This window comes from Bos grunniens, chromosome 5 (assembly GCF_055505025.1).
Source record: "Bos grunniens cultivar Pamir isolate PY7600 chromosome 5, Bosgru_T2T1.0, whole genome shotgun sequence".
NCBI classification, from domain to species: domain Eukaryota; kingdom Metazoa; phylum Chordata; class Mammalia; order Artiodactyla; family Bovidae; genus Bos; species Bos grunniens.
In genome coordinates this window covers 50700315-50727995 of record NC_141169.1, presented here as the reverse complement: position 1 = coordinate 50727995, position 27681 = coordinate 50700315, and the positions used below count along the sequence as shown (strand labels likewise).

The 27681-nt window shown below is 38.7% G+C and overlaps 1 protein-coding gene across 2 annotated transcripts; it reads left to right on the top strand.

Annotated features, from left to right (window-relative positions):
* Window positions 1–441: 441 nt before the first annotated feature.
* Window positions 442–27681, top strand: RXYLT1 (ribitol xylosyltransferase 1). 2 transcript variants are annotated; one of them, XM_086400221.1, is made up of 6 exons: window positions 442–719; window positions 2095–2250; window positions 8100–8202; window positions 18524–18838; window positions 21634–21804; window positions 27244–27681. In XM_086400221.1, exons 1-6 carry the CDS (start codon window positions 551–553, stop codon window positions 27659–27661), a joined length of 1332 nt encoding a protein of 443 aa, XP_086256347.1. In that variant the 5' UTR covers window positions 442–550; the 3' UTR covers window positions 27662–27681. The 2 variants fall into 2 exon arrangements, with proteins under 2 accessions (XP_086256347.1, XP_086256348.1); XM_086400222.1 differs by lacking the exon at window positions 8100–8202.

Here is a 27681-nt window from a genome sequence, read left to right as displayed (position 1 = left end):
TTAATTTTTTTTAATGGAAATTTATGTTCATTCGTTTTTCAGTACAGCCGGCTGGGGCTGGGGATCACATGTTGAACAGAAATTTTCCTAGTTCATACTTTCATCTGGCCTTCAGGAACCAAGGTGCTGTTTTGGTTTTTTTTCTTTGCAGTCAAATAAGGTATAAAGTCTTTCTGTACACCGGAAGGTAAGCAGGATTGAAAAGGGCCTTGGATACCCTGCAGAGGTCAGGGAGCAGCACGAGAGAAGGTGAGATCTTCCAGAGCCCAATTCCAGGCTCCACGGCAGGGAGGATTACAGCACTCCCCGAGGGGGCGGAGCCTACGGCAGGGCGGGACAGAGAAGCCACAGAGGTTGGGCGGGGTCAAGGGCGGGGCCTGAGCTGGGCGATGGGCGGGGCGGATAAGCCACGGGCGGGTCTGTTTCTGGTGACTCCCTCCCGCCGCGCTTAGGCCTGCTCCCGAAGCCAGCAGGACCGCGGCGCAGAAAGGCAGTCTAGTCCCTGGCCCACCTCCATGTTGGTGGTGACCTGAGCGGAAGCCTAAGTGGGATGCGGCTGACGCGGAAGCGTCTCTGCTCGATTTTTATCGCCGTGTACTGCCTCTTCTCGCTCTACGCCGCCTACCACGTCTTCTTCGGGCGCCGCCGCCGGACGCCGGACGTGCCTTTGCGGGGCCTCAGGAAGGGGGTTGTCCCGGTGCGGGAGAGGCGCGGCCGAGGTAGGATACCGGACCGCGGCCTCTCTTCTCGGCTGCGCGCCGGGTCGCGGGGCTGAGGGATGGTAGGGGCCGGGATAGCTGAGCCACGCTGCCACCAATCCGGCTCTCGGGTCCAGGATGGCTCCGGGGCGCACTTCTCCCCTTCCAGCTCTCGGTAGCCACCCCAGGCCTCGGGAAATCTCACATGCTGTCGCCACTCCCCACCCCTGGGGCTAACAGGTGCACACACTTTTAAAAACACATCTTGAATATCCAAGACGTTGTCACAAAATGCCAGATTCTCTGGAATGCCGCTGGCTTAAAGACATCTATTCCCATATTGAAACAAAAGAAAGTGAAAAATGAAGTCGCTCAATCGTGTCCGACTCTTTGCGACCCCATGGACTGTAGTCTACCACGGTCCTCCGTCCATGGGATTTTCCAGGCAAGAGTACTGGAGTGGGTTGCCATTTCCTTCTCCAGAGAATCTACCTGACCCTGGAGTGGGTTGCCATTTCCTTCCCGACCCTGGAGTGGGTTGCCATTTCCTTTTCCAGAGAATCTTCCCGACCCAGGGATCGAACCCCAATCTCCCTCATTGTAGGCAGACGCGTTACCGTCTGAGCCACCAGAGAAGCCTATTGAAACAAAGAGCCTTCTCTAATCCTGCGGTGACTTCGGAAGACTAGAGTGTTTTATCTCCAAGTTTTGATCCCTTTTTTGTATTTTGTTGACCCATGTCAGGTTCGGACTCAGGCTTATTTATTTCAGAATTTTGCACAATAGTATCTGAAACTGTTGGACACTTTTCATGTTGAAGTCAAGTTTTATGTATAGTTTGCGTAACGTATATACAATCTATATAGAATTGGCAAAAGTTAAGCTTGTAATAATACATATTACTGTACCCAGTTATTTTAGAAGGCTTTTTTGGGGAGCCTAACATTTTGTTAACATTTTATTTCAAGTTCTTTTGGGGTAATGGTTCAATCAAAATTAAGTTCTGATTTCCTTTTTAAAATTTTTATTGTGTGTTTAACCTGTTCAAATTCTCTTGCTTAATCTCTTTGAAAAATTGAAGTTAGGATGCAGGTAAAACTCCCTGACTTTCCAGGTGGCTGAGTGGTGAAGGATCCACCTGCCAATGCAGGAGATGTGGGTTGGAACCCTGAATAGGAAAGATCCCCTAGAGAAAAAAAAAGTAGCAGCCACTACAGTATTCTCACCTGGAAAATGCATGGACAGAGAAGCCTGGCAGGCTATAGTCCATGGGGATGCAAAAGAGTCGTACACTACTTAGCGACTAAACAACAACATCTAATTTAAATGGCTTGAATTTATCTATAACTGATGCTCTGCCTTATTGATAACACTTGGTACTCTTTTTATAACACAGAACAATCTACTTTGAGAAGTGAAGAATGGAATCCTTGGGAAGAAGATGAAAAAAAAGAACAACAACACAGACTTAAAACTAGCCTTCAGATAGTAAATAAGTCCACAAAAGAGAAAAAACTCTTCCATGTACAAATCTGGGGCAAAGCTGCCATTGGTAAGTTAATGTTTAAAGCTAAGATATGTAAAAGCATCATATAAAAGCACTATTAATACATTTAAAGTCCATTTCATCATTTGTTAAGATACATAATACATTTTTTTCACTTTTTTTCAGTATACCATTTCTATTTTTATTAGACAACATCTGTGTAAACACACACAAACATATGCATGTGCACCTGTCTTTAGCAGAGCACAGCTTTATCTGTAGACACAAAGAGCAGGTTGTGTGAACATCATTATATTAAAATGCCTATGTCAGCTGAATTTTCATGGAACTATGTGTTTATTAGACACTTGATGCAGAGTGTAAGATGTGGCCTCTGACCTTAATGGCCAAACAAGTTTAGGAAACATTGAACTAAACAAAGTTAAACAAGGTTCTTTGTTGCAGAAACTTTGTCAGAGGTTTTAATATGCCAGTGTTCATCATGAATGCCTCAGAAAGGGATATAGTATGTAGTTGATTAAACTTGGTTGCCCACTAAAGCAATTTTGCTCTGAGTATCATGAGAGTATAGTGTTCCAAATTATACAATATGCTCAATTAGAGAAAATGGCAACCCACTCCAGTACTCTTGCCTGGAGAATCCCATGGAGGGAGGAGCCTGGTAGGCTACAGTCCATGGGGTCTCAAAGAGTTGGACACAACTGAGCGACTTCACTCACTCACTCACTCACCCACCCTCAATGACAAAAGAGTCAGAAAGAACTTAGTCAATTAGAAGTGAGTTTTTTGGCCATTAAACATGCGTTAAATATATATACAGTAAGGGATATGGATAAAAGGTACCAGGTGAAAGGAAAGTAAACAGAATAGTAGTACCTGACCCATAATGTTTCATAAATTCATAAACATTTGCATACATATATACTGCCTTGAAAATTACTGATCTCTAAAGTTCAAGTACCCAGACCCAGACCTCTAATCATCAAGTTCTAGCAATTTTTTTCTCTATTAGAACCTGTCATATTAATTTGTTTCTTTAAATTTGCACTTCCTCATTCTAGTCTTTAATTAAATATACTTCTTAACAGTTTTCATTATTCTAGACTTTTCTGATTTCAATCTAATAGGTACAAACTGGTCAGATGAGATTTATCAAGCATTGCATTCATCAGCCTGTTCCCCAGGCACAGTCATAGGATACCAGTTACAGAAATTCCCATTCAAAAGGGAGAAAATGGAATAAGAATGGAGTCACAGGTTTAAGCATCTTTGATATCCAACCACGCAGACTCCATTAGGTTTCAAGCCCTGGGAGTGAGTAATCTATGGCTCAAATGTTCTTTTGGATTTTTCAGCTCCGTGCTTGAGAAGTCATCGTTCCATTTTCAGGAAGGTTAGCATGTGTTTGCAGCTCAGTAGCTTTATCAGCCTGTTTCCTGCTGTTAGGATTTTCCAATAAGCTTGTTTCATTTCAACTCTCTCTCTGTCCCTTTTAGTCCAAGTTGGCAGTGTTTCTATTAATATAACGTTCTCAAGAACCATGTCAGTCTCCCATATGTATGACATAAAGATTCGCTTTATTAGACAAGAGTTCCTCCACAGGTGTTTCCTGGATAACCCCATCTCTATTTCTAGCTTCTGCTGATAATGGCTAAGAAGATTCACAAATCAACACCTAATACTAAAAACAAAACAAAACAAACCCCTCTACGTGATTGAATATTCTGACCAGACATTAGCAAAAGGATGTCAGCTACATCTTTAGTCTTCCATTTTCAGGAAGGTTAGCATGCTTTCTTGACAGTGAATCCCCTAATTTTTCCTCTCTTTTGCAATCTGAAGAGGCTAAGAATTTTCAAAATCATCAAGTCATGATTCCTTTTTGCTTAATGTTTTTCTAAGTCTCTCTTTTCAACTCATATCTTATTGTAATCAGCGAGAAGAAATGAGGCCACAGCTACAACACTTTACTTAGAAATTTCTTCAACTAACTATCCAAGTTTATCATTTACAAGTTCTGCTTTGCACATAAGTGCAGGAAACAATTCAGCTGAACTTTCTACTTCTGTTTATAACAAGGATCTTCTTTACTCCAAACTCTAATAACATGTTCCTCACTTCCTTTGAGCCCTCATCAACAGCACTTTTAATGTGCCTATTTCTTCTAAAAATCGGTTTATGATGATTTTGATATTCTCTAAAATGATACAAGTTTTTTCCTACTGTTCTCCTAACTTTCTCCCGAGTTTTCACCAGCTGAGTCACTAACATCCATATTTCTACCTACAGTCTGTTTAAGTCAGTCTAATCTAAGTGTTTTTTAATCATTGTTCTCAAAATTTTTTCAACCTTTCCCCATTACCCAATTCCAAAGCCACTTCCAGATTTTTAAGTATTTGTTACAGCAGCACCCCATTTCTATAGCTACATAATATGTAGTTTCCTTTAGCTGCTATAACCAATTACCAAAAAGTTAGTGGCTTAAAACATATTTTTTATTTAAATTTAATTATTTTTAATTGGAAGATAATTGCTTTACAATGTTGTATTGATTTCTGGTGTACAACAGTGTGAACCAGCCATAAGTATACATATAGCCCTCCCTCTTGAACCTCTCCCACCCCACCCTCCATCCCACCCCTTTAGGTCATCACAGAGCACCAGGCTGAGCTCCCTGTGTTATATAGCAACTTCCCACTAGCTATTTATTTTACACATTGAAATGTATATGTTTCAGTGCTGCTCTTTCAATTTACCCCACTCTCTCCTTCCCCTGCTGTGTCCACAAGTCAGGAGACCACCTGCAGTGCAGGAGACTGCCTGCAATGCAGGAGACCTGGATTCTGCCCCTGGGTTGGGAAGATCCCCTGGAGAAGGAAATGGCAACCCACTTTGGTATACTTGCCTGGGAAATCCCATGGATAAACAAGCCTGGCAGGCTACAGTCCATGGTGCTAAGAGTTGGACACAACTTAGCAACTAAACCACCAGCCACTACCATGGCTGAGCAACATTCCATTGTATATAAAAACAACATATATTTTTTAATCTATAATTATAAGTTTCAAGTGTACTACATAATGATTTGATATAGGTGTATATTGTGAAAGGATCAATACAGTAAGTCTAGTGAACATCCATCACCTCACATAGTTAAAACTTTTTTCTTGTGATGTGAACTTTATGATCTACTCTCTTAGCAACTTTCAAATATGCAAATACAGCATTATTAACTTTGGTCACCATTAATTTATTATATTACGTTTCTGAAGGCAGAAATCTAAAGTGTGCCTCGGGCTATTCCATTTGGATGCTCTAGAGAAGCATCTGTTTCCTTGCTTTTTACTGCCTTCTAGTAACTGCTTTCATTCCTTGACCCATAGCCCCACCTCTTCCTGACTTCTCCTTCTTCCTCAAACCTCTTTCCCTCATTTTGACACTCCTGGCTCCCTCTCCTGAGGATCCTTGTGATTATATAGGACCCACCCAGAACAGACTGGTTCAAAATTGGGAAAGGAGTATGTCAAAGCTGTATATTGTCACCTTGCTTATTTAGCTTATATGTAGAGTACATCATGTGAAATGCTAGGCTGGCTGAATCATAAGTGGAATCAAGATTGCCAGGAGAAATATCAAGAACCTCAGATATGCAGATGATACCACTCTAATGGCAGAAAGCAAAGGAATTAAGGAGTCTCTTGATGAAGGTGAAAGAGGAGAGTGAAAAGGCTGACTTAAAACTTATTCAGAAAACTAAGATCATGGCATCTGGTCCCGTCACTTCATGGCAAATAGATGGAGAAAAAGTGAAAACAGTGGCAGATTTTATTTTCTTGGACTCCAAAATCACTATGGACAGTGACCACAGCCACAAAATTAAAAGATGCTTGCTCATTAGAAGAAAAGCTACGACAAACCTCAGTTCAGTTCAGTTCAGTCACTCAGTCTGCAACTCCATGGACTGCAGCATGCCAAGCTTCCCTGTCCATCACCAACTTCCAGAGCTTGCTCAAACTCATGTCCATTGAGTCGATGATGCCAACCATCTCATCCTCTATTGTCCCCTTCTCCTCCTGCCTTCCATCTTTCCCAGCATCAGGGTCTTTTCAAATGAGTCAGTTCTTCTCATCGGGTGACCAAAGTATTAGAGTTTCAGCTTCAACATCAGTCTTTCCAATGAATATTCAGGACTGATTTCCTTTAGGATGGACTGGTTGGATCTCCTTGCAGTCCAAGGGACTCTCGAGTCTTCTCCAACACCACAGTTCAAAAGCATCACTTCTTTGGTGCTCAGCTTTCTTGTAGTCCAACTCTCACATCCATACATGACTACTGGAAAAACCATAGCTTTGACTAGATGGACTTTTGTTGCCAAAATAATGTCTGCTTTTTAATATACTGTCTAGCTTTTCTTCCAAGGAGCAAGTGTCTTTTAATTTCATGGCTGCAGTCACCATCTGTAGTGATTTTGGAGTCCCCCAAAATAAAATCTCTTGTGGTTTCCATTGTTTCCCCAACTATTTGCCGTGAAGTGATGGGCCTAGAGAACGTATTAAAAGCTAAGCGCTGAAGAATTGATGCTTTTAAACTGTGATTCTAGAGAAGATCTTGAGAGTCCCTTGCACAGCAAGGATATCAAATCAGTCAATCTTAAAGAAATCAACCCTGAATACTCTTTGGAAGGACTGACGCTGAAGCTGAAACTCCAGTACTTTGGCCACCTGATGTGAAGAGCCAACTCATTGGAACAGACCCTGATGCTGGGAAAGATTGAGGGCAGGAGGAAATGGGGGCGACAGAGGATAAGATGATAGGATGGCATCATCAACTAAACGGACATAAGTTTGAGCAGACTCTGGGAGATAGTGAAGGACAGGGAAGACTGGCGTGCCACAGTCCATGGGGTCACAAAGAGTCGGACATGACTTAAGGATTGAACAACAGCAACAACACCCAGATAATCTAGCACTGAACAACATCAACACCTAGATAATCCAGCATAATCTCTACACCTTAGCATCCTTATCTTAATCACATTTAGAAAGCCTCTTTTGCTTTCTAAAGGTAATGTATTTACAGGTCCTAGAGATTTCATCTTTGGCCATCTTGGGTTGGGAGAAAACATTACTAAACCTACTGTATTTGGAAAGCTTTATCTGATTAGCCTAGTCTTTTAACATGGGTTTTTTGTACATGTCTTTTAGTGTGATGAGAATGTAACAAAACACATCTTCCAATGTAACTTTTTAGTTACATTTAGGTAACTGGGCTCCCCAATTACCTCATCGTCTCCAGACCTCATCGTCTCCAGAATACCTTATTGTGTGACACTGCTCTCCTCTACTCTCAGAGCTTTCATATAGATGAAATCATAATAAAACATAGGGGCTGGCCTAAAGAGGTAGGATGCAGTGGCATTTGTCTGCAGATGGCATCATGTAGTGAAGGATGTGTGCTCAATTGGGAAGGAGGTAATATCTCCTTGATATACTGAATGTATATGCATACATGAGACCCTCTGGTTCTATTTGGCATAAGATGGTAAATCCATCCCCAGCTTGTTAGAGTATAGAAACAGTTCTAATCTAAGGTAACTTATACTGTAATATAACACATTTCAGGATAAGATAGGTAGTCCAATGATAGGGGTTTCTCAAATTTAGAATCATAGAGTTTATTATCTTTAGTATATCCCACATTTGCCACATTTTACACTGACAACATCTGAGTTAGTCTCTTGTACATTAGCTGCCATATTGATGATTTTGAGCCCAAAGAGGAATAGAATCTGATTTCTGATCAAATAATATGAAAGAGCAGAACATAAAGTCATCTCACACAATAGAGTAAACCGGATGGTAAATGCTTTCATTTTTTGTTTTTTTAATTATCAGGTTTGTATCTCTGGGAGCACATTTTCGAAGGTTTACTTGAACCCACTGATGTGACTGCTCAGTGGAGAGAAGGAAATTCAGTTGTTGGAAGAACACATTACAGGTATTAACTGTGCAGTATTAACCTTTGATACGGTGCTGTACAATGTTTTATATCAATACCAGAAGAAAACTCAGAGGAAAATATGTTCATAGAAAATATTTCCACTTTAACTTGTGAAGAATGGAGAATCTCATGAATATATATTTGTAGTTATAGCTTACCTTAAACATTTTCTTATAAAATTGGATATTACAAAATTCTGCTTTTTTTGGAATTCTATATATGTTTTATTTTAATCAAAACATTTCTGATTATATGGAAAAGTCCATGCTCTAAATTTTGTAACATTTGGTTATTAATAAATATTTAACATTCTATCTTGGGGGAATGATACATAAACAATGTTTTTATTTTTCTCTTTCATGTAATAGAGTCACATATTTTTATAATACTCACATGGTAGCTAAAGCTACTGCTATTAGTTCTGAAATTTTTATCCATTAAAACATTTCATATATGAGTTCTATCATGATTTGATAGTATAGATTACCATTTTACTGCAATATTCAGAAATCTTTTTTTAGATTGAATAAAACCAATGTTTTATGAAGATTTTTTTTGCATTCTTATTTTTATAACTGTGATTGCATATTTTCTGAAGGTTTTTAAACAGCATTAAGAATTTTATTTAGAAAAATTGTGGCAATGAAATAATATTGTTTTCTATTAGATTTTGCCTTCCAATTGAAATAAAAACCAAAAATAATTATTTTAAATGCTTATTTCATTTAACAGTTATATTATTCAGGGGGAAAAAATGTGAACTAACAATTATGGCTTTCATTAGGATTCTATTTATTTCCCACAGAGATTAAGAGGAAAGGCTATGGTTAATATGATGCTGGAAAAGATTGAGGGCAGGAGGAGAAGGGGACGACAGAGGATGAGATGGTTGGATGGCATCACCGACTCGATGGATATGGGTTTGGGTGGACTCTGGGAGTTGGTGATGGACAGGGAGGCCTGGCGTGCTGCAGTTAATGGGGTAGCAAAGAGTCGGACGCGACTGAACTGAACTGAATATGAGTTTCATTTGAATTTTCTTTTAATTCTTTATTTACTGTATACTCACTTGGAAATCAATTTCATTGCATGTATCTTTTCAAAGAAATCATTCTTGAAAAGCAAACAGACTTTTAAATCATCATTGGTAATGATTATTTTTCCTTTTATCTCCAGGCTCATAGATGGGATTATAGATGTAATCCCACTGAAGAGTTTATACATAATTCTAAACTAAAATTGTTGGATTCAGGTGTCTGAAAGTAGATGTGTGTTTTACATATAAATCTAACGTTTTGCTGTTTTAAATGTAAGCATATGTTATGAGTATTAGTCTAATAGATCTACCTACAACATATAGAATTTCCAAAAGAATTATTTAAAATTTATTGAGAAGTTAACATACAGTGTTATTATATTGATAGCAAAGATTTTGAGCAAATAGTCTTAACTCCAAAAAGAAAAACTCACTTCCTGTTTCCTTCTGAAATACTTACCTGAGATTTTATATTATGATTAAATATCAACACTATTTCCTTTTAGATTTCAAGAGAACTGTGTATTCAGGGAAGTTCACTGTTATAGCTGATTTTTGTAAACAAGTTACTAAAGGTTTGCTGCTGCTGCTGCTGCTAAGTTGCTTCAGTCGTGTCCGACTCCATGCGACCCCAAAGACGGCAGCCCATGAGGCACCCCCGTCCCTGGGATTCTCCAGGCAAGAACACTGGAGTGGGTTGCCATTTCCTTCTCCAGTGCATGAAAGTGAAAAGTGAAAATGAAGTCGCTCAGTCGTGTCCGACTCTTAGCGACCCCATGGACTGTGGCCTCCGTCCATGGGATTTTCCAGGCAAGAGTGCTGGAGTGGGGTGCCATTGCCTTCTTCTACTAAAGGTTTAGGCTCATGGAAAGTAGCATATATAATTTATCCAAAATTAATAATCTTCTATTAAATTGCAGTTTTGAGTTGAATCAGGCTTCATGGGTACTAACTAAAATGTTTTGACACATTCGTTTTTTACTTTCCCCAAAGTTGGAAGTAGTGGCTCATCTTGAAGATACAGAAAGAGTTTCTGAATACTATCAAGATCCTTTAAATAAGCAAAAATACATTCTATTTAAACCTTTAAGTTTGCAAAGAATTTATATTATTTAATTTTAATTTCACAACAGTTCTGAGGCAGAAAATAAAAAGGATATCATCAGTGTTCCAGGGTAAATCAGGCTCCTGAATGCTTATTCTTAATTCATAGGCCCAAGTGATGTAATCCAAGGTACCAGGTAAATAATTCAGAATGGAAATACAGCTATCAGACAGTCCCTGTGCCTTTATTGGCCTGACCAGCTCCTTACTTCCTTAAAGGCAGGCTATAAGTGATACCTAAATATTTGGGAGTTGTTTGATTAAATATGGAATTAAATGTGCAATATAGCTATATGTAGCACTTCATGTTTCAGAAGGAAAGAAATGAAATGACTCTGTGTTCACCACTGAGTCCATACCATATATAGTCTGTGCTGAGGATGTGAGTAGTTGAACACATGTGGGGCAGACTGAACCTGTGATTCAGCCTGGTGAAGTCCTGTCATCTCTGGACAGGGTAGCAGTGTGACTGAGTTATGAGCACAGACTCCAGAGCCAGAATATCTGAGTTCCAGTTCCAGCTTTACCTCTCATTAGTTGTCTGACCTTGGGCAAATTTCTTAACATCTCTGTGCCTGGATTTCCTTGAATTTAAAATAAGGCAAATAATAGTTTCTATTTTACAGTATTCTTTTGAAAATCAAAAGCATAATAGGTATATAGTGCTTAGACTAGTATCAGGCACATAGTAGTCACTATAAAAGTCTTGTTACTAGTTTTATTATATTTACTCTACTTAAATAGGTATTGCACCATCTCTCTATCTTTCAGTTCTCCTTTTTCTATGTTTCCATCATTGTCTATTATCTCTCCATCACATGGCTTCCCAACAAGCACCTTATTGATACATTTTTATGTTAATGTGTTCAGTTATGTTACAAGCTAGCATGGAACCCATTCATCTCTTGAAGAAACTTTGCCTGTCTCTACTCACATCCATCATATGTTGTTCATTTATAGTTTAATTTCATAGGGAAACTTATTTTTAATTTCTTAGGAGGAATCTTCTATTCATCATGGCATTTGCTTTATTCCCAGAAGACTGCCTTCAGAATTCTGTAATGTCCCTGTGCAGGCATTATCATAAGATATATAAATGCCTACCCATTTGATAAAACAAAAGTTAGATGCTAAGTTGCTTAATTCATTATTGTCTAAATTCAATTATGGTATTTTCAGTGAGCATCTGATCCTTATGAAAAAGGTCAACGTTCTTTAAATATCATGATAGAATAAAATATGTCTGATCCTATTTTTAGAATTTCCAGGTATTACTATTATAAGGAGTTAATGAACTCACTATTCATTACAATGAGTGAAAGCATTTATAGATAATATTAATGGTTATACTATATTTAAGTCATATTACTGGATCATAGATCAATACAGATCTCAAATAAACTTTTCATTGGTAACCAAAGATACTATAGTTAATTTTTCATAATGCTCATTCTCCCTCTCCAGCCAGACTAATAAGAGGGTGGGAGTGTTTCAGCATAAACATTGAATTAGGAAGGCATGGAGTCATGGCAGTGATACTGGCCGTGAGAATGGGGTGAATTGCAGCAGCTATTCAAAAGTAAGGGCCATTCATGAATTCAGCATACCTATTTTATAAAACTGAATTTTCTAAAACTGTCAGTCAAAAACGATGTAAAATCAATGGCTGAGAGCTATGTGGATGGTTTAGTTTGTGTACTTATTATTGATCAAGGCATTTGCCAGTCTCTTGGCTGGCAAATTATTAATCTTATCAGTAACTCACTTAATATAATAACATACAGCATTTTTTCGGTAGCACTTACTGAATTTAGGAAAAATGAAACTATTTACACTGGATTCTAAAAAATATGTTTTGCTCACGTTCAGCTTAGAATTCAATATTCAGATTATTTCTCTGGACTATCTAAGTATCAAAAGTACTTATTGGGAGCAAAGTTTTTAACTGAATCTAGGAGAAGGCAATGGAGAAGGAAATGGCAACCCACTCCAGTGTTCTTGCCTGGAGAATCCCAGGGACGGGGGAGCCTGGTGGGCTGCTGTCTATGGGGTCGCACAGAGTCGGACACGACTGAAGCGACTTAGCAGCAGCAGCAGCAGGAGAAGGCAATGGCACCCCACTCCAGTACTCTTGCCTGGAAAATTCCATGGACAGAGGAGCCTGGTAGGCTGCAGTCCTTGGGGTCGCTAAGAGTCGGACATGACTGAGCGACTTCACTTTCACTTTTCACTTTCATGCTCTGGAGAAGGAAATGGCAACCCACTCCAGTGTTCTTGCCTGGAGAATCCCAGGGATGGGGGAGCCTGGTGGGCTGCCGTCTCTGGGGTCACACAGGTCGGACACAACTGAAGTGACTTAGCAGCAGCAGCAGAAAAAGTACAAATATTGAAGAATAGAAGTTCTGACTATTAAATATATGCTAAGAAATCTAGAAGAGGAAGTCACTGTTTCAAAATTCCATGTATAGCTCCATAAATATGTTCATTTTTCAGTTAATGGATATTTATGACTGATGCATGATTCGTAACTTTAGGAAACAAAAACACAATGTTTCATCATGAGTAAATATACTATAATATCTTATACATATGCCTGAGCATGCATGCATGCACACTGAATGCTCAGTCTTTTCAGTCGTGTCTGACTCTTTGTGACTCTATGGACTGTAGCCCGCCAGGCTCCTCTGTCCATGGGCTTCTTCAGGAAGAATACTGGAGGGGGTTGCCAAACCCCCTCCTGCAGGGGATCTTCCCAACCCAGGGATTGAACCCACGTCTCCTTCGACTCCTACATTGCAGGTGGATTCTTTGGCGCTGAGCCACTGGGGAAGCCCACATATGGCATACTGTATAGCTGGAAATTTATTACTAAATTGAATTTTGTAATTTGATTCATATTTTAAATGCAGTAGGATAACTTAAATAAATCGGTAGAGCAAAATAACTCTCTTAAAGAGAATTACGGCTTACTTATTCGACGTTTACTGAGTTGCCTGCTAGTTGGTTCACAATAGGTTCTGAAGATCTCAAAATGAATAAAATACTTTTCCCTCAGGGAGTTCACACACTAGAGGCTGAGATAAATACATTAATAACTTTGAATCTGTATACAGAGCATAATGATAAAGACGTGTATACTCCTTAGTTGTTAGGGAAATATAGAGGGAGGGTCACTAAGTCACTGTAAGTAGAGTTGGGGGTATGGCATCTATCAAGAAAGGCTTCCTAGAGGAGGTGATAGCTGAGCTGAGTCTTAAAAGATTAGTAGAATTTAGAAAGGCACCAAGAGGAGTGATTATATTCCCAGCAGAGGCAGTATCAGAACTGATACACAGCTTGGTTTGTGCACAAAATTTCAGGCCATTCAGAACCCCCAGAACATGAAGGTGGAGTAGAGTAGCTGAGATTGGAAGTGGAGGGCAAGGGCCAGATCATGGCGGGCCTTGTAACGTGCCACATTAAAGCTCTTGGACTTTGTTCTTGTTCAGTGAAAAGCAGTTGAGGATGATTAAGCTAGATAGTGTGGTATTGTCATACGTTTTTGGTGTTGATGTCTCTAGTAGCTGTGTGGAAAAATGATTTGAAGGAGACAACTGAAATCAGGTAGGCCACATCTTTGCATTAGAAAACTCTTAAGTATCCTGCCGAGATATAAATAAGGGATGAAATTGGGAAGTGGTATTCTGACAGAGTCAGGAATTTGAGAAACTTAGGGGCAAAACTATCAGAATTTAAGGATTATTAGATGAGAGCAAGAATCAAATGTGACAGTTCCCTGGTTGCTAGCTTGCATGACAAGATAGCTAGTATGCATTCAACATAGAAAGTACAGGAAGAATAAAAGCAGATTTTCCACTCTTCTCTAGCCCACTACTCAGCACCAGCCTAACCCCCTTTTTCACAGCAGACAATCCTGCCTATTTCCTCAAGAATACCCATAACTGTCGCCCTTAACTAGCTCCTCTAACATTTATGTACATGATCTCTAAGTGATCCCTCACCTAACCTTCTCTTTTTCTTAGCTCGCAGACGGTGAGGTGATTCCCTAGCTCAGTATTAACTTCCTCTACCTGTGCATCCTTTCTACATACTGCAAGACCTTGCTCCATTGGTTACTTCCTTGCTCGCCTCATCTTCAGCCTTTCATTTATTACTTTCTTGCCTTCTCCTCCACACTTTGAGAAGAGTTGTCTGTGCTTACTGTCCCCACTTACTTTTATTGTAAATTTATTTAAGTATGCTGTTGCTGCTGCTGCTGCTGCTAAGTCGCTTCAGTCGTGTCCGACTCTGTGCGACCCCATAGACGGCAGCTCACCAAGCTCCCCCGTCCCTGGGATTCTCCAGGCAAGAACACTGGAGTGGGTTGCCATTTCCTTCTCTAATGCATGAAAGTGAAAAGTGAAAGTGAAGTCGCTCAGTCATGTCCAACTCTTAGCAACCCCAAGGACCACAGCCTACCAGGCTCCTCCGTCCATGGGATTTTCCAGGCAAGAGTACTGGAGTGGGGTGCCATTGCCTTCTCCGTGTTTTAAGTATAGTTGATTTATAATGTTGTATTAATTTCAGTATAGCAGAGTGATTCAGTTAAACACACACACAGACATTTATACACAGACATTCTTTTTCATACTCTTTTTCCATTTGGGTTTATCACAGGATGTTCAATATAGTTCCTTGTTGTTTATCCATTCTATATATAATTGTTTACATCTGCTAACTCAGACTTCCAGTCCATCTTCCCTACTCCCCGTCCCCCTTGGCAACCACAAGTCTGCTCTCTATGCCTGTGATTCTGTTTCATGGATAGATTCATTTGTGTCATATGTTAGATTCCACATGTAAATGATATCATATGGGTTTTGTCTTTTTATGACTTAGTTCACTTAGTATGATAATGTCTAGGTCCACCCATATAGCTGCAAATGGCATTGTTTCCTTCTTTTTTACGGCCGAGTAGTATTCCATTGTGTATATATAGCACATCTTTATCCATTCATCTGTCAGTGAGCATTTAGGTTGCTTCTACATCTTGGCTGCTGTGAATAGCGCTACCATGGACATAGGAGTCCTTGTATCTTTTTGAATTACAGTTTTATTTGAATATATGCTCAGAAGTGAGATTGCTAGATCATATGGCAACTCTATTTTTAACTCTATTTTTAGTTTTTTGAGGAACTTTCATACTGCTTTCCATAGTGGCTCTACCAACTTACATTCCCACCAACAGTGAAGGGAGGCTCCCTTTTCTCCACACCCTCTTCAGCATTTGTTAATTTGTAGACTTTTTAATGGTGGCCGTTCTGACTTTTATGAATTTTGAGTTGCACTTCTCCTCACTGAACTTCTTACTGTCCCCTTACTTCTCATTCACGTCTCAACTCATTGTAGTTTGACTAGCACACCTCCCAACACACACATACACATAACTATCTGAATCGTAAGGGAATTTTTTTTTACCCCTAAAGTTTCTTTATCTAAATCCATGTTTCCCAAATTATGTACTAAGGTACCCTGGGGCACCACAAAATATTATTAATATTTGTGGGAATGACAGTTACACTTCACATCTGTCAAACACCATGCAAATTACTAGTTTGAGGTAGTTCACATTTCAACATTAGATCACCCTGCATCCACTTCAGAGATGTTACGCGTTTGTGGAGCTGAGTTTCTCATGATTGCTGTGATCAAATCGAGGTACCACTCAGAAATCGAAGTGGAATAAGCAGTGACTAAGGCAGTGTCCTCTCTGATTCCAAGGTTTGAGAAGTTGTGTAGTGCTCCGTAGGTACACACATCCCATTATTAAGCATGTGTAGTTAGTTAAGAGCAGAGAGTCAGATACGGCTGAGTGACTGAACTGAACTGAAATAGGAATATTACTTTTTTCTTCAGTGTATGCATGTTATTTTTTAAGTGGCTTCTAAGCTCTTGGACAGAAATACTTAACAAGTTATTTGAATCTAACAATTTAAAAAACATTGCTCATGAACCATTACTCATTATTTTTGGTTTGGTAGATACTATGAAAAAATTACCAAAACACTGAAAGTTTCCTGGGAACCAAAAAAATTGGGGAACTTCTGATCTATACCTTGACTCCGCAGCATTGACCCCAGGGCTTTCACCTTTACTTGAACATGGCCTCGAGGTCTGGAAAACCGGTTGGTCAGCGCGTGAGGGGTGACATGCCTGCTTGCTGGAATTTGAGAGCCTCCTACAAAAAGGGAGCTGTAGAGACTCCACAACGGGTCAGATGTGCCCTGAACAAATCATGCTTTTGTTAATTTGCATGGATCAGTAAAATCAGAAGTATTCCTCCCTATCCCTTCATTTTGGGATCTTCACTGCATCATTCGGGATCTTTCACTGTGGCATGTGGACTCTCTAGTTGTGGCTCATGGGCTCAGTAGTGGTGACATGCTGACTTAGTTGCTCCGCTGCCTGTGGGAATCTTAGTTCCTTGACCAGGGATCAGACCTGCATCCCCTCTGTTGCAAGATGGATTCTTAACCACTGGACCACCAGGGAAGTCCCCCTGCCTATAACTTTTGTGGTTTAGTCACTAAATTGTGTCTGACTCTTTGCAACCCCATGGACTGTAGCCCTCCAGGCTGCTCTGTGCATGGAATTCTCCAGGCAAGAATACTGGAGTGGATTGCCATTTCCTTCTCCAGCTTATAGCTTTAAAGGAGACAGAAATGTTCATGTGCTACCAATAATAACTATTTTAAATTTACCATAACTATCCTCATCATCTCTAAAGTGCTTTCTAGCCCCTCAGACTCTACAGATTCTCCTAAATGACTAAATGATCACTGAATCATTTGGCATCTTCCTGTCCAAGGCAAATTCAAAAAACACAGTTTTGTTCCCATAGCTTATCATCACTGTAGAACAATGTCATAAAAATCACACAGTACATAAACAAAATATAAATACATATTTATACTAATTTGAGCTAACATACTAATTTGAGCTAACCATAGTGTCTTGGGAAAAATTCAAGCTCTCAAGTTAGATCTTGATTCAAATCTCAATGCTGCCATCACAGGCTGTGTACCTTCAGCCTTATTTCCCAAATGCAAAATGGGGGCCTAATGTCCTCTGCAGAGTTGCTGTAGAGGTTAAAGGAGAACCTGTGCAGAGTGCCTATGTACCATGTATATAAAAGGCATTTAATAAATGTTAGTTTTTTATCCCAAACAATAATAAGCAATAAAAGCAGGATTTCAACATATTTGTACTAAATATTTAAAGACTCTAGCAAGTTATTAAAAAATGGTTGAGCAGGTTGCAAAGAATCCAGGACCATCTACTTTTACCATAGGTTAAATGGTACTTTTTATATTTAATACATATTCATTTAAAATATTTCAGTGGTACTGGTTGTTCAAAGCAGCACATGATATGAAAATGGGAGTTATGAAATGTATCTACTCCTTTTATGATATTTTTAAATACTTTAAAGAATAGGGAGTTTTACAATAGATTCCCATTTCTCCACCACCTGGAACCAGGTGGCACAGTGGTAAAGAATCCAGTGCAGGAGACAATAGAGATACATTTTCAATCCCTGGATAGGAAAGATCCCCTGAAGAAGGAAATGGCAACCCTCTCCAGTATTCCTGCCTGGAAGATTCCATGGACAGAGGAGCCTAGCGGGCTCCAGTCTATGGGTCACAGAGTTGGACACGACAGCACACCCACACACAGAACGAACAGGTTCTGGCTCTCGGTCATATTTGCTTCAGATATATAACTTTCCTCTTAAAAGAATTAAATATTTCCAATAAAGGCATTACATGCTGTCTTCATATTGTTCCTCATGTCCTTTCCTCTTCCTTCCTCCTCAATCACTATCGTGAAATGGTTATATATCTTCCCATTCAAATTTTTATATTTACACTTTTACTAGATATATAAGCATAAATTTTTTTCCTGTGGTATTTTCAAATTTGCATATAATTAATCTGTCTACAACCAAAACTTCCCATTAATCTACATCTCTGTCCCACCATCCAAACTTGTTCAAAAAAAGTATTATAGAAATTGTTTCTAGGAAGTATATGGATTAAGTCTCATTGTATATTTTACATAAAATGACATAGAACTTCTGGTACCAAACGATTTTGTTCTCTTCTTGTTTGTCTCTTGTTTTTCTTTTGTTTTTAACAGCTTCATCACTGGTCCGGCTGTGGTCCCAGGGTACTTCTCTGTTGATGTGAACAATGTGGTCCTGGTTCTAAATGGAAGAGAAAAGGCGAAGGTCTTTTATGCCACCCAGTGGTTACTTTATGCACAGAATTTAGTGCAAACTCAAAAACTCCAGCATCTTGCTGTTGTTTTGCTAGGAAATGAACATTGTAATAATGAATGGATAAACCAATTCCTCAAAAGAAATGGAGGCTCTGTGGAACGACTTTTCATAATATATGACAGCCCCTGGATTAATGACATGGATGTTTTTCAGTGGCCTTTAGGAGTAGCAACGTAAGTACAAATTATTTTTACATGTTTCTAGGCTCTAAGACCTGAATCTCTGTACCAGGAGGATTGTGTTTTAGATTTGTGATAAATGTAGTTCTTCTGAGCTCCTTGAGGCCATGTGCCACCTTTTCTATGGGCAGAAATGTGGTTTGGCCTCATGCTTTGGTAATAATAGTTGATATTTTTAGGGTATTTTAGACTTTGATGAGGAGACCAGATAAGTTACATTTTTGTATTTTAGAACCCCAAGGCATAGTAAATTTTCAAATTGATCAGTAGTGCCTTAAAGAGATATTTAGCAGTGGATGGCAGAGAGACAGATTTTCTAAAAACAATTACAGAATCTCTTCATCTATATCTATATAACTATTATATAGATACTTAGTTTTCTTAAATCCCTACTTTAGATCAAGTATTACATCAAGAGCACCCTGACCCTTCGGTTTGGGAGGATTATAATATACTCAGATCTGACACTGAGATTGGTTGAGTTTGCACAGATCTCTTGCATGTGCTCAGTCATGTCTGACACTTTGCAACTCCCTGTACTGTATCCCACCAGGCTCCTGTGTCCATGGAATTTTCCAGGCAAGAATACTAGAGTGGGTTGCCATTCCTACTCCAGGGGAATCTTCCTGACCCAGGGATCAAACACACATCTCTAGAACCTCCTGCATTGGCAGGCGAATTCTTTACCACTTCCCCACCTTGGAAGCCCTCTCCCCCAAATTAATTTATATATTATTTTGGGGTCTTTTTGTGTATCTTGTTGTTGTTGTTTAGTCACTAAATTGTGTCTGACTCTTTTGTGACCCCATTTACTGTAGCCTACCAGACTTCTCTGTCTGTAGGATTTCCCAGGCAAGAAGACTGGAATGGGTTCCATTTCCTTCTCCAGGCTATATTCCCAAATTAGGGATTGAACTCACGTCTCCTGCATTGGCAGGAAGATTCTTTACCACTGAGCTACCAGTCTATCTTTCTATTAAAAGGAAGGTTAGTTAAATAATATGTAATATATATGAGGCCTTTCTTTAAAATTGGAAACTTATTTTTTTATCATTCTGTTAATACAGGGCCTTTGAGTAACAATAAGTTGACTTCAAGTTGCCACTAGTACATAAACTTCCTGATAGCAGGGATTTTTGTCTCCTTTTTGCACTACTTTATCTGTAGAGCCTAAAACAGTACATACACAGATTAGGCACTCAACAAATATATGTCAAATGGATGAGTTATGAAATAGCTAACTAATGTGGTACTTGAATCAGATATTCATTTTCTATTATTTTATCACGGGTTACAAGATGTGACCTTTGACTGTCACCAGGGAAGCACATTGACAAAACATAGTCTCTGGCCTTCCATGTCCAGATTCTGACTCAACAGGTTTAGGGTAGGGAAGAAGCAGACAAAAGGTTTGCTAGGTATAGCCAGGTTTAAGATGCTCTGAAAAATCTAGCCTTTGAGTAGAATGTTTGAAATAAAATAATTATTTCTTTATAGTGTACTACATCACCTATTCATACAGTATAGGAGGGAAACTCATCATAATTCTGGTACTGTTGGACAAATATCTTTCTTATAGACCAGTGGTTCTCAACCAGGTGCAGTTTTGCCCTCCCCCTAGGAGACATTTGGCAATGTCTGGAGATACATTTGATTGTTACAAGTGGAGAGAGGAGGCGATACTGGCATCTGGTGAATAGAGGCCAGGGGTGCTGTTCAATATCTTACAGTATAGAGGATAGCCTCCACAGCGAAGAATTATCCCGCCCAAAGGGCAGTAATGCTGAGATTGAGGAAGCCATTATAGCCCTAACTGTTACGTTAAGCTTTGCTCTTACGTGAAGGTTGTAGTTCAGGCACGTAATTTGTTGCCTCTTATTCCCAAATGCCCATAAGAATGAGCCGATTGCAACAGGCCTCTTCTGTGTGGGATATAAGATTTTGGGTTTTTAAAAAAATCTACTTGAAAAGCTTTTGGAATTGGAATTCTTTGTTATAGCAATAAAAAGAAACAAAATAGTGTCATTTGCAGAGACATGAATGATCTAGAGACTGTCATATGGAGTGAAGTCAGAAAGAGAAAAACAAATATCATATAATATTGCTTATATGTGGAACCTAGAAACATAGTACAGATGAACTTACTTGCAAAGCAGAAATAGAGACACAGATGTAGAGAACAGACATATGGGTAACTTATGGATATGAAGGGGGAAGGAGGGGTAGGATGAATGGAAGATTAGGATTGACATATATTCACTGTATAAAATAGATAACTAATGGGACCCTAACGTGCAGCACAGGGAACTCTACTCAGTACTTTGTGGTGACCTAAATAGGAAGGAAGACTTATGTATTCGTATGGCTGATTCACTTTGCTGTACAACAGAAACTAACAAAACATTGTAAAGCAACTATACTCCAATAATTTTTTTTAAAAAATCATGATTATTACGAATGTAGAAGATTCTTTATACTTTGAAGATCTTAAGTTCTTCCTGTCTTATAACTTCAGATCAGTAATAGAAGTTGAATATAAAAAAGCAAAGCATTTTAGGTGCATAATTTCTGTAGCAACCTTGTAAAGGATGTCAAAGTGAGAATGTTTTTTTTAAGTGAGTAGATTCAGGAACTTTTCCAAAGTAAGCATGGAAAATTTAACTTGAGATTTAAAGAATCTTATTTTAAATCTCTCTTTTCTACATCATCATGCTACCTAAGATGTTAGATTATGCAAATTTTGCTAATCCTCTTGTCATATATTAACTCACATGTACTTACTTTTACAGATACAGGAATTTTCCTGTGGTGGAGGTGAACTGGTCAATGCTACATAATGAAAGGCCATACTTGTGTAATTTTGTAGGAACCGTTTATGAAAATTCATCCAGACAAGCACTAATGAAAATTTTGAAACAGGATGGGAATGATAAGCTTTGTTGGGTTTCAGCAAGAGAACAGTAAGTTCTATGTTTACTTGATTCATCCAGCATGTTTCCAATCTGTGAAACATGTTTCCAGGCTTTATGTGACCCTACAGATTTCCACAGACATTTTTAACTCCATTAATACCAGTCTTTCCCCAGAAGATACATTAATAATTAAAGCTGTGATGAAACAGTGTTGTATACATTAAAAATAGAGAGCATCTCCCATAGTCCATCTTGAAGACAAACATTGGTAACTATCATATGCACATGTCAATTGTTAGGTTTCCTCAATAATATTTGTTAGTCAGACTTGAACACAGGAGATTGTGGATGACAGTAAGAATCTTAGGTTCATCTCTGAGATGTTCAGCAAACCAGTTCAGTGTTCCAAGACTGGCATGCCGTATGCCTCACAGCTTCAGGAACCTGGCATCACCCTGAGGACAGAGGCCATTCTTTGAACCCCGAGATCTAACATAGGACCTTGCATAAAGTAGGCCAGGACAAGTGGGGAATGGATGGATGGATGGATGGATTTAATAGGGTTAACTTTCTTCCATCTTTTACATGGTAATCATGAAACAGGTGTTCATGGACTGAAGGAAGAAATTTGGAGATCACTTATTTTATTTTCGGAGAAGGCAATGGCACCCCACTCCAGTACTCTTGCCTGGAAAATCCCATGGACGGAGGAGCCTGGTAGGCTGCAGTCCATGGCGTCGCTAGGAGTCGGACATGACTGAGCGACTTCCCTTTCACTTTTCACTTTCATGCATTGGAGAAGGAAATGGCAACCCACTCCAATGTTCTTGCCTGGAGAATCCCAGGGACGGGGGAGCCTGGTGGGCTGCCGTCTATGGGGTCGCACAGAGTTGGATACAACTGAAGCAACTTAGCAGCAGTAGCAGTATTTTATTTTTAAATAAACAGAGTTTCATGTAAAGCAGTGTCATCAGAGAAGTAATGCCTTTTAAAAAAATGTCCTTTTACATCTAGAAATACATTAATTGGAGCAGATACTGTATTCTAGAAAACATGACTCTACTACAACCAAGAATACTCTACCCAGTAAAGTTCTCATTCAGATTTGATGGAGTGATCAAAAGTTTTACTGAGAAGCAAAAGCTAAAAGAGTATAGCACCACCAAACTAGCCTTAAAACAAATGTTAAAAGAGCTTCTCTAGGTGAGAAAAGAAAAGGCCACAAGAAAGAAGCAACTTACAAAGTGAAAAAGTAAAGACAAACGTACAGTGAAGGTGGGAAACCATCCACACATGAAGCCAGTAGGGACAAAAGAAAAAAGTAGTAAAGTCATCTATATCCATAATAAGCATTTAAGGGATATACAAAACAATTAGATGCAAAATATGATATCAAAAACTAATTATGAGGGGAGAAGAGTACAAATGCAGGGGTTTTAAAATTCATTTGAAGGTAAGACATCAGCAACTTAAAGTGATAGAAAAAGGTGGTTCTTTGAAAAGATAAACCCAAATGTATAAACCTTTAATAAGACTCTTAAAGAAAAAAAAAAAAAATGAAGAGCACCCAAATCAATAAAATCAGAAATGAAAAAGAAAAAGTTACAGCCAATATTACAAAAATACAAGGGATCATAAGAGACTACTATGTACAACTATATGCAAATACAATGGACAACCTAGGGGATGTGGACAAATTCTTAGAAAGGTAGAATCTCCCAAAACTGAACCAGAAAGAAACAGAAAATATGAACAAACTGATTACCAATAATGAAATTGAATCAGTAATTTAAACACTTCCAACAAACAGAAGTCCAGCACCAGATGGCTTCACAGGTAAATTCTACCAAACATTTAAGGAAGAGTTGACATCTATCCTCAAACTATTTTTTAAAAATTGCAGAGGAAAAAACACTTTCAAACTCATTCTACAAGGCTATCATCACCCTATGTGATACACCACATTAGCAAAGTGAAGAATAAAAACCATGTGATCTTCTCCATAGACACAGAAAAAACTTTTGATAACGTTCATCATTCATTTATGATAAAAACTCTCCAGAAAGTGGGCATAGAGGGAACTTGCCTCAACATAATAAAGGCCATATACAACAAAACAGGAACAAGACAAGGATGCCCACGCTCACCACTTTTATTCAGCACAGTTTCAGAAGTCTTGGCCACAGCAATCAGAGAAGAAAAAGAAATGGAATCCAGATTGGAAAGGAAGAAGGAAAACTGTCACTGTTTTCAGATGACGTGATACTATACACAGAAAATCCTAAAGACACCACCAGAAAACTACTAGAGCTCATCAGTGAGTTTGGTAAAGTTGCAGGACACAGAATTAGCATATAGAAATTGGTTACATTTCTGTATACTAACGATTAGTGTACTATCAGAAAGAGAAGTTACCATCTTATCAAATAAACTACCTGGGAATAAACCTACCTAAGAAGGGAAAAGACCTATGCTCAGAAAGCTATAAAACACTGATGAAAGAAATTGAAGGCAACATAAACAGAGGGAAAGATATATCTTGTTCATCTTGTTCTCACAATAAAAGAATACTATTAAGGTGACCATACTACCCAAGGCAATCTATGGATTCAAGGCAATCCCTATCAAAATACCAATGGCATTTTTCACAGAATTAGAACAAATCATTTTAAATTGTTTGGAAACACAAAAACCCCAAATAGCCAAAGAAAAAAAAATCTTAAGAAAGAAGAATGATTTGGAGGAATCATGCTCCCTAACTTCAGACTGCACTACAAAGCTACAGTCATCAATACAGTGTGATACTGGCACAAAACAGACACGAAGATCAGTGGAGCAGAGTACAGAGCTCAGAAATAAATCCACACACTATGGTCAATTAAGCTGTGACAAAGGAGGCGAGAATATACAATGGAGAAAAGACAGTTTCTTCAGTAAGTGATGCTGGGAAAATTGGACAGGTGCATGTAAAAGAATGAAATTAGAAATTCTCTAACACAATATAAAAAAATAAACTCAAAATGGATTAAAGACCTAAATATAAAGAACAGATACTATAAAACTAGAAGAAAACATAGGTAGAATTCTCTTTGACATAAATAACAGCAATTTTTTTTTTAGATCTGTTTTCTAAAGCAAAGAAAACAAAAATAAGCAAATTAAACAAACTTTATTTTAAATTTTAAATTTTGTTTAAATTAAATTAAACTTAAGTTTACCTAATTAAACTTAAAAGCTTTTGCACAGCAAAGGAAACCATCAATAAAACAACAACAACAACAACAACAAAACCTAACAGGTTAATATCATATATATATATATATATAAATAGCTCATCCAACTCAACACCAAAGAAAGCAAATGGCCAAGTTAAAAAAATGGGCAGAAGAACTAAAAAGACATTTTTCCAAAGAGGAAATGCAGGTGGCCAACAGGTACATGAAAGTACGCTTAACATGGATACATCAGGGAAATGCAAATCAATGCCACATGTGTGAGGAACAAGGGACACTGTGCCTGGAATGGAAGGAGTGAGGGAAAAATATGAAAGTTGATTGTACAAACAGGCTTACTCTTGATATTCCTTTACTACCATTAAACCAAGGAGGTAGAGTAGCAGTCCTCCTTGCTTCTCATTGCTGCTTCCAGACCTCTTTCCCTTTTCCCTCCCTAAAACAATATCAGTTTTGAATCTCATACCAGCAGACGAAAGTATTCACTACTCTTTCTCTTTGAAATCATAATGGAGAGAAATAAATTGGGAGATTGACTTATACACCCTACCATGAATAAAATAGATAACTAATAAGAGTCTACTATATAGCACACGGAACTCTAACCAGTACTCTATAATGACCTATATGAGAAAAGAATCTAAAAAAGAGTGGATATATGTTTATGTATAAATGACTTATTGCCATATAGCAGAAATTAACATTGTAAATCAACAATATTCCAATAAAAATTAATTTTAAAAAATAGCTCCTTTATAAAGAAATCATATAAACCTTGGGTTTATCTCCTTAATTCTTTAGGAGTCTAGTTCCTGATACACTCTCATTCTCTCCAACATTTCTCCAGCCTCATTCTTAGTGATCCCCAAATCCACATGGATGGTCTTTGCATAGCCTTGGTCCTGCACTTCCTTTACTTCCTCTCCTCCAGTGATTTGGGTCTCCACTTCGGTCATTCACTGTCATGGTCATTTTCTAGACCTCATGATTACACATACTGCATGATCTCAAGTTCCAGCGATTCTCTCTGTAACCATCTTTTTCTGACATTCCCACTCATTCCCTGTAATAATCTGATTTCAGCAATTTAGCTGGGACTTACACGTCCTTGTTCCTACTACCTTTCCGTTGTCCTTCACTCACCTAATCTTTACTTTCTTATTGACCCCACTTATACTTCGTAATCAATCATGACTGCAAATACATTCAGCTTCTTCGTTTCTTAATCTGGCAAATCCTAACTGGTTAAATCCAGCTCTTTGCTTGCTCCATACCTCCACCTGTGCAGCCACACTTGGAGAAAGGTGCTGACTGATCTCACTTGAAGTATCTGACCTTGAATGTCTGGCAGTCATCCATTTCTGTTTTCCATGTGTTCTCCCACTTTCCTGGAAGACCGTTTCATACCCTCTTTTCTCTACCCAGCTGCTCTTACCTTATAACCCTATTGTTTATTTCCCTGAGAAAATAGGAGAAAACATCTAGCTTTCTCTCAGTTTCTACCCTTGCCCCATGTAGTCTGTTCTCAACACAGTAGCCAAACTGATTTTGCTCAAACATAGATGAGGTCAGTTACCCCTCTGATTGAAACTGTGTGATAGGGTACTCTGACTCCATTTTCTGCACCTCTCCCCTTCAGCCACCCAGGCTTCCTTGCTGTCCCTTGAAAATGCCAGGCATGTACCATCTCGTGGCCTTTATGCCTGCTCTACCTTCTATTCTCTCCCCAGATACCTGCGTGGTTTGCTCCCTCATCTCTGGCTCCACATTCGGATGCCCCTGAGTGAGACGCTCCCTGATCACCTATTTACACTTGCAGTACTACCCTACCAGAAACTCCCTCCTCACTTCTCTGCTCTGGTTTTCCACACAGTACTTAACACCTTCTAAATAATTGGCTTGACCTGGTTACTATCTGTCTCCACCACTTGAACTGAGATATAAGCTCCATAAGGGCAGGAATTTGGAGGGTGAGGTAGAGAGAGAAGACCTAGCACTCACAAAATTTTGGCTGGTATAACATTCATTCAGAAACTGTATGATCACTAGATTTTAAGTGTACAACTGCAAACTTCTCAAATTCTTAACTATTTTCAAGAAATCTGTTTGGGCAAGACTTGACTCATCTTTTCTGCCTGCCATCTCTATAGTGTGTTTACCATTTCCTGTAACCAACATTAAAAGATAAAATATTTTCTTCCACAAAGATATGCTTAGTAAAGTGAAAACTACAGTTATTTTTCTGATTTTCTAGGTGGCAGCCTCAAGAAACAAATGAAAGCCTTAAGAATTATCAAGATGCTCTGCTTCAGAGTGATCTCACCTTGTGCCCAGCAGGAGTAAACACGGAGTGTTACAGAATATATGAGGCTTGCTCCTATGGCTCTGTTCCTGTGGTGGAAGATGTAATGACAGCTGGCAGCTGTGGAAATTCATCTGTGTACCTTAATGCTCCTCTGCAGTTGCTCAAGTCCATGAACGCTCCTTTCATCTTTATTAAGAACTGGAAGGAACTTCCTGCTATCTTAGAAAAAGAGAAGACTATAAATTTAGAGGAAAAGATTCAAAGAAGAAAAAGATTACTTCACTGGTATCAACACTTCAAAACAGAGCTAAAAATGAGGTTTACTAATATTTTAGAAAGTTCATTTTTAAAGAACAATAAAAATTAACTGTAATTCATTGTTTTCAA

What these genes read in the sequence shown, in the direction of transcription:
- RXYLT1 (XM_086400221.1), top strand. Translation starts at nt 551, where the DNA reads ATGCGGCTGACGCGGAAGCGTCTCTGCTCGATTTTTATCGCCGTGTAC. An exon ending in CTGGGGCAAAGCTGCCATTG is followed by an intron (nt 2,251 to 8,099) that starts GTAAGTTAATGT and finishes TTTAATTATCAG; the next exon opens with GTTTGTATCTCTGGGAGCAC. An exon ending in TGGGTTTCAGCAAGAGAACA is followed by an intron (nt 21,805 to 27,243) that starts GTAAGTTCTATG and finishes CTGATTTTCTAG; the next exon opens with GTGGCAGCCTCAAGAAACAA.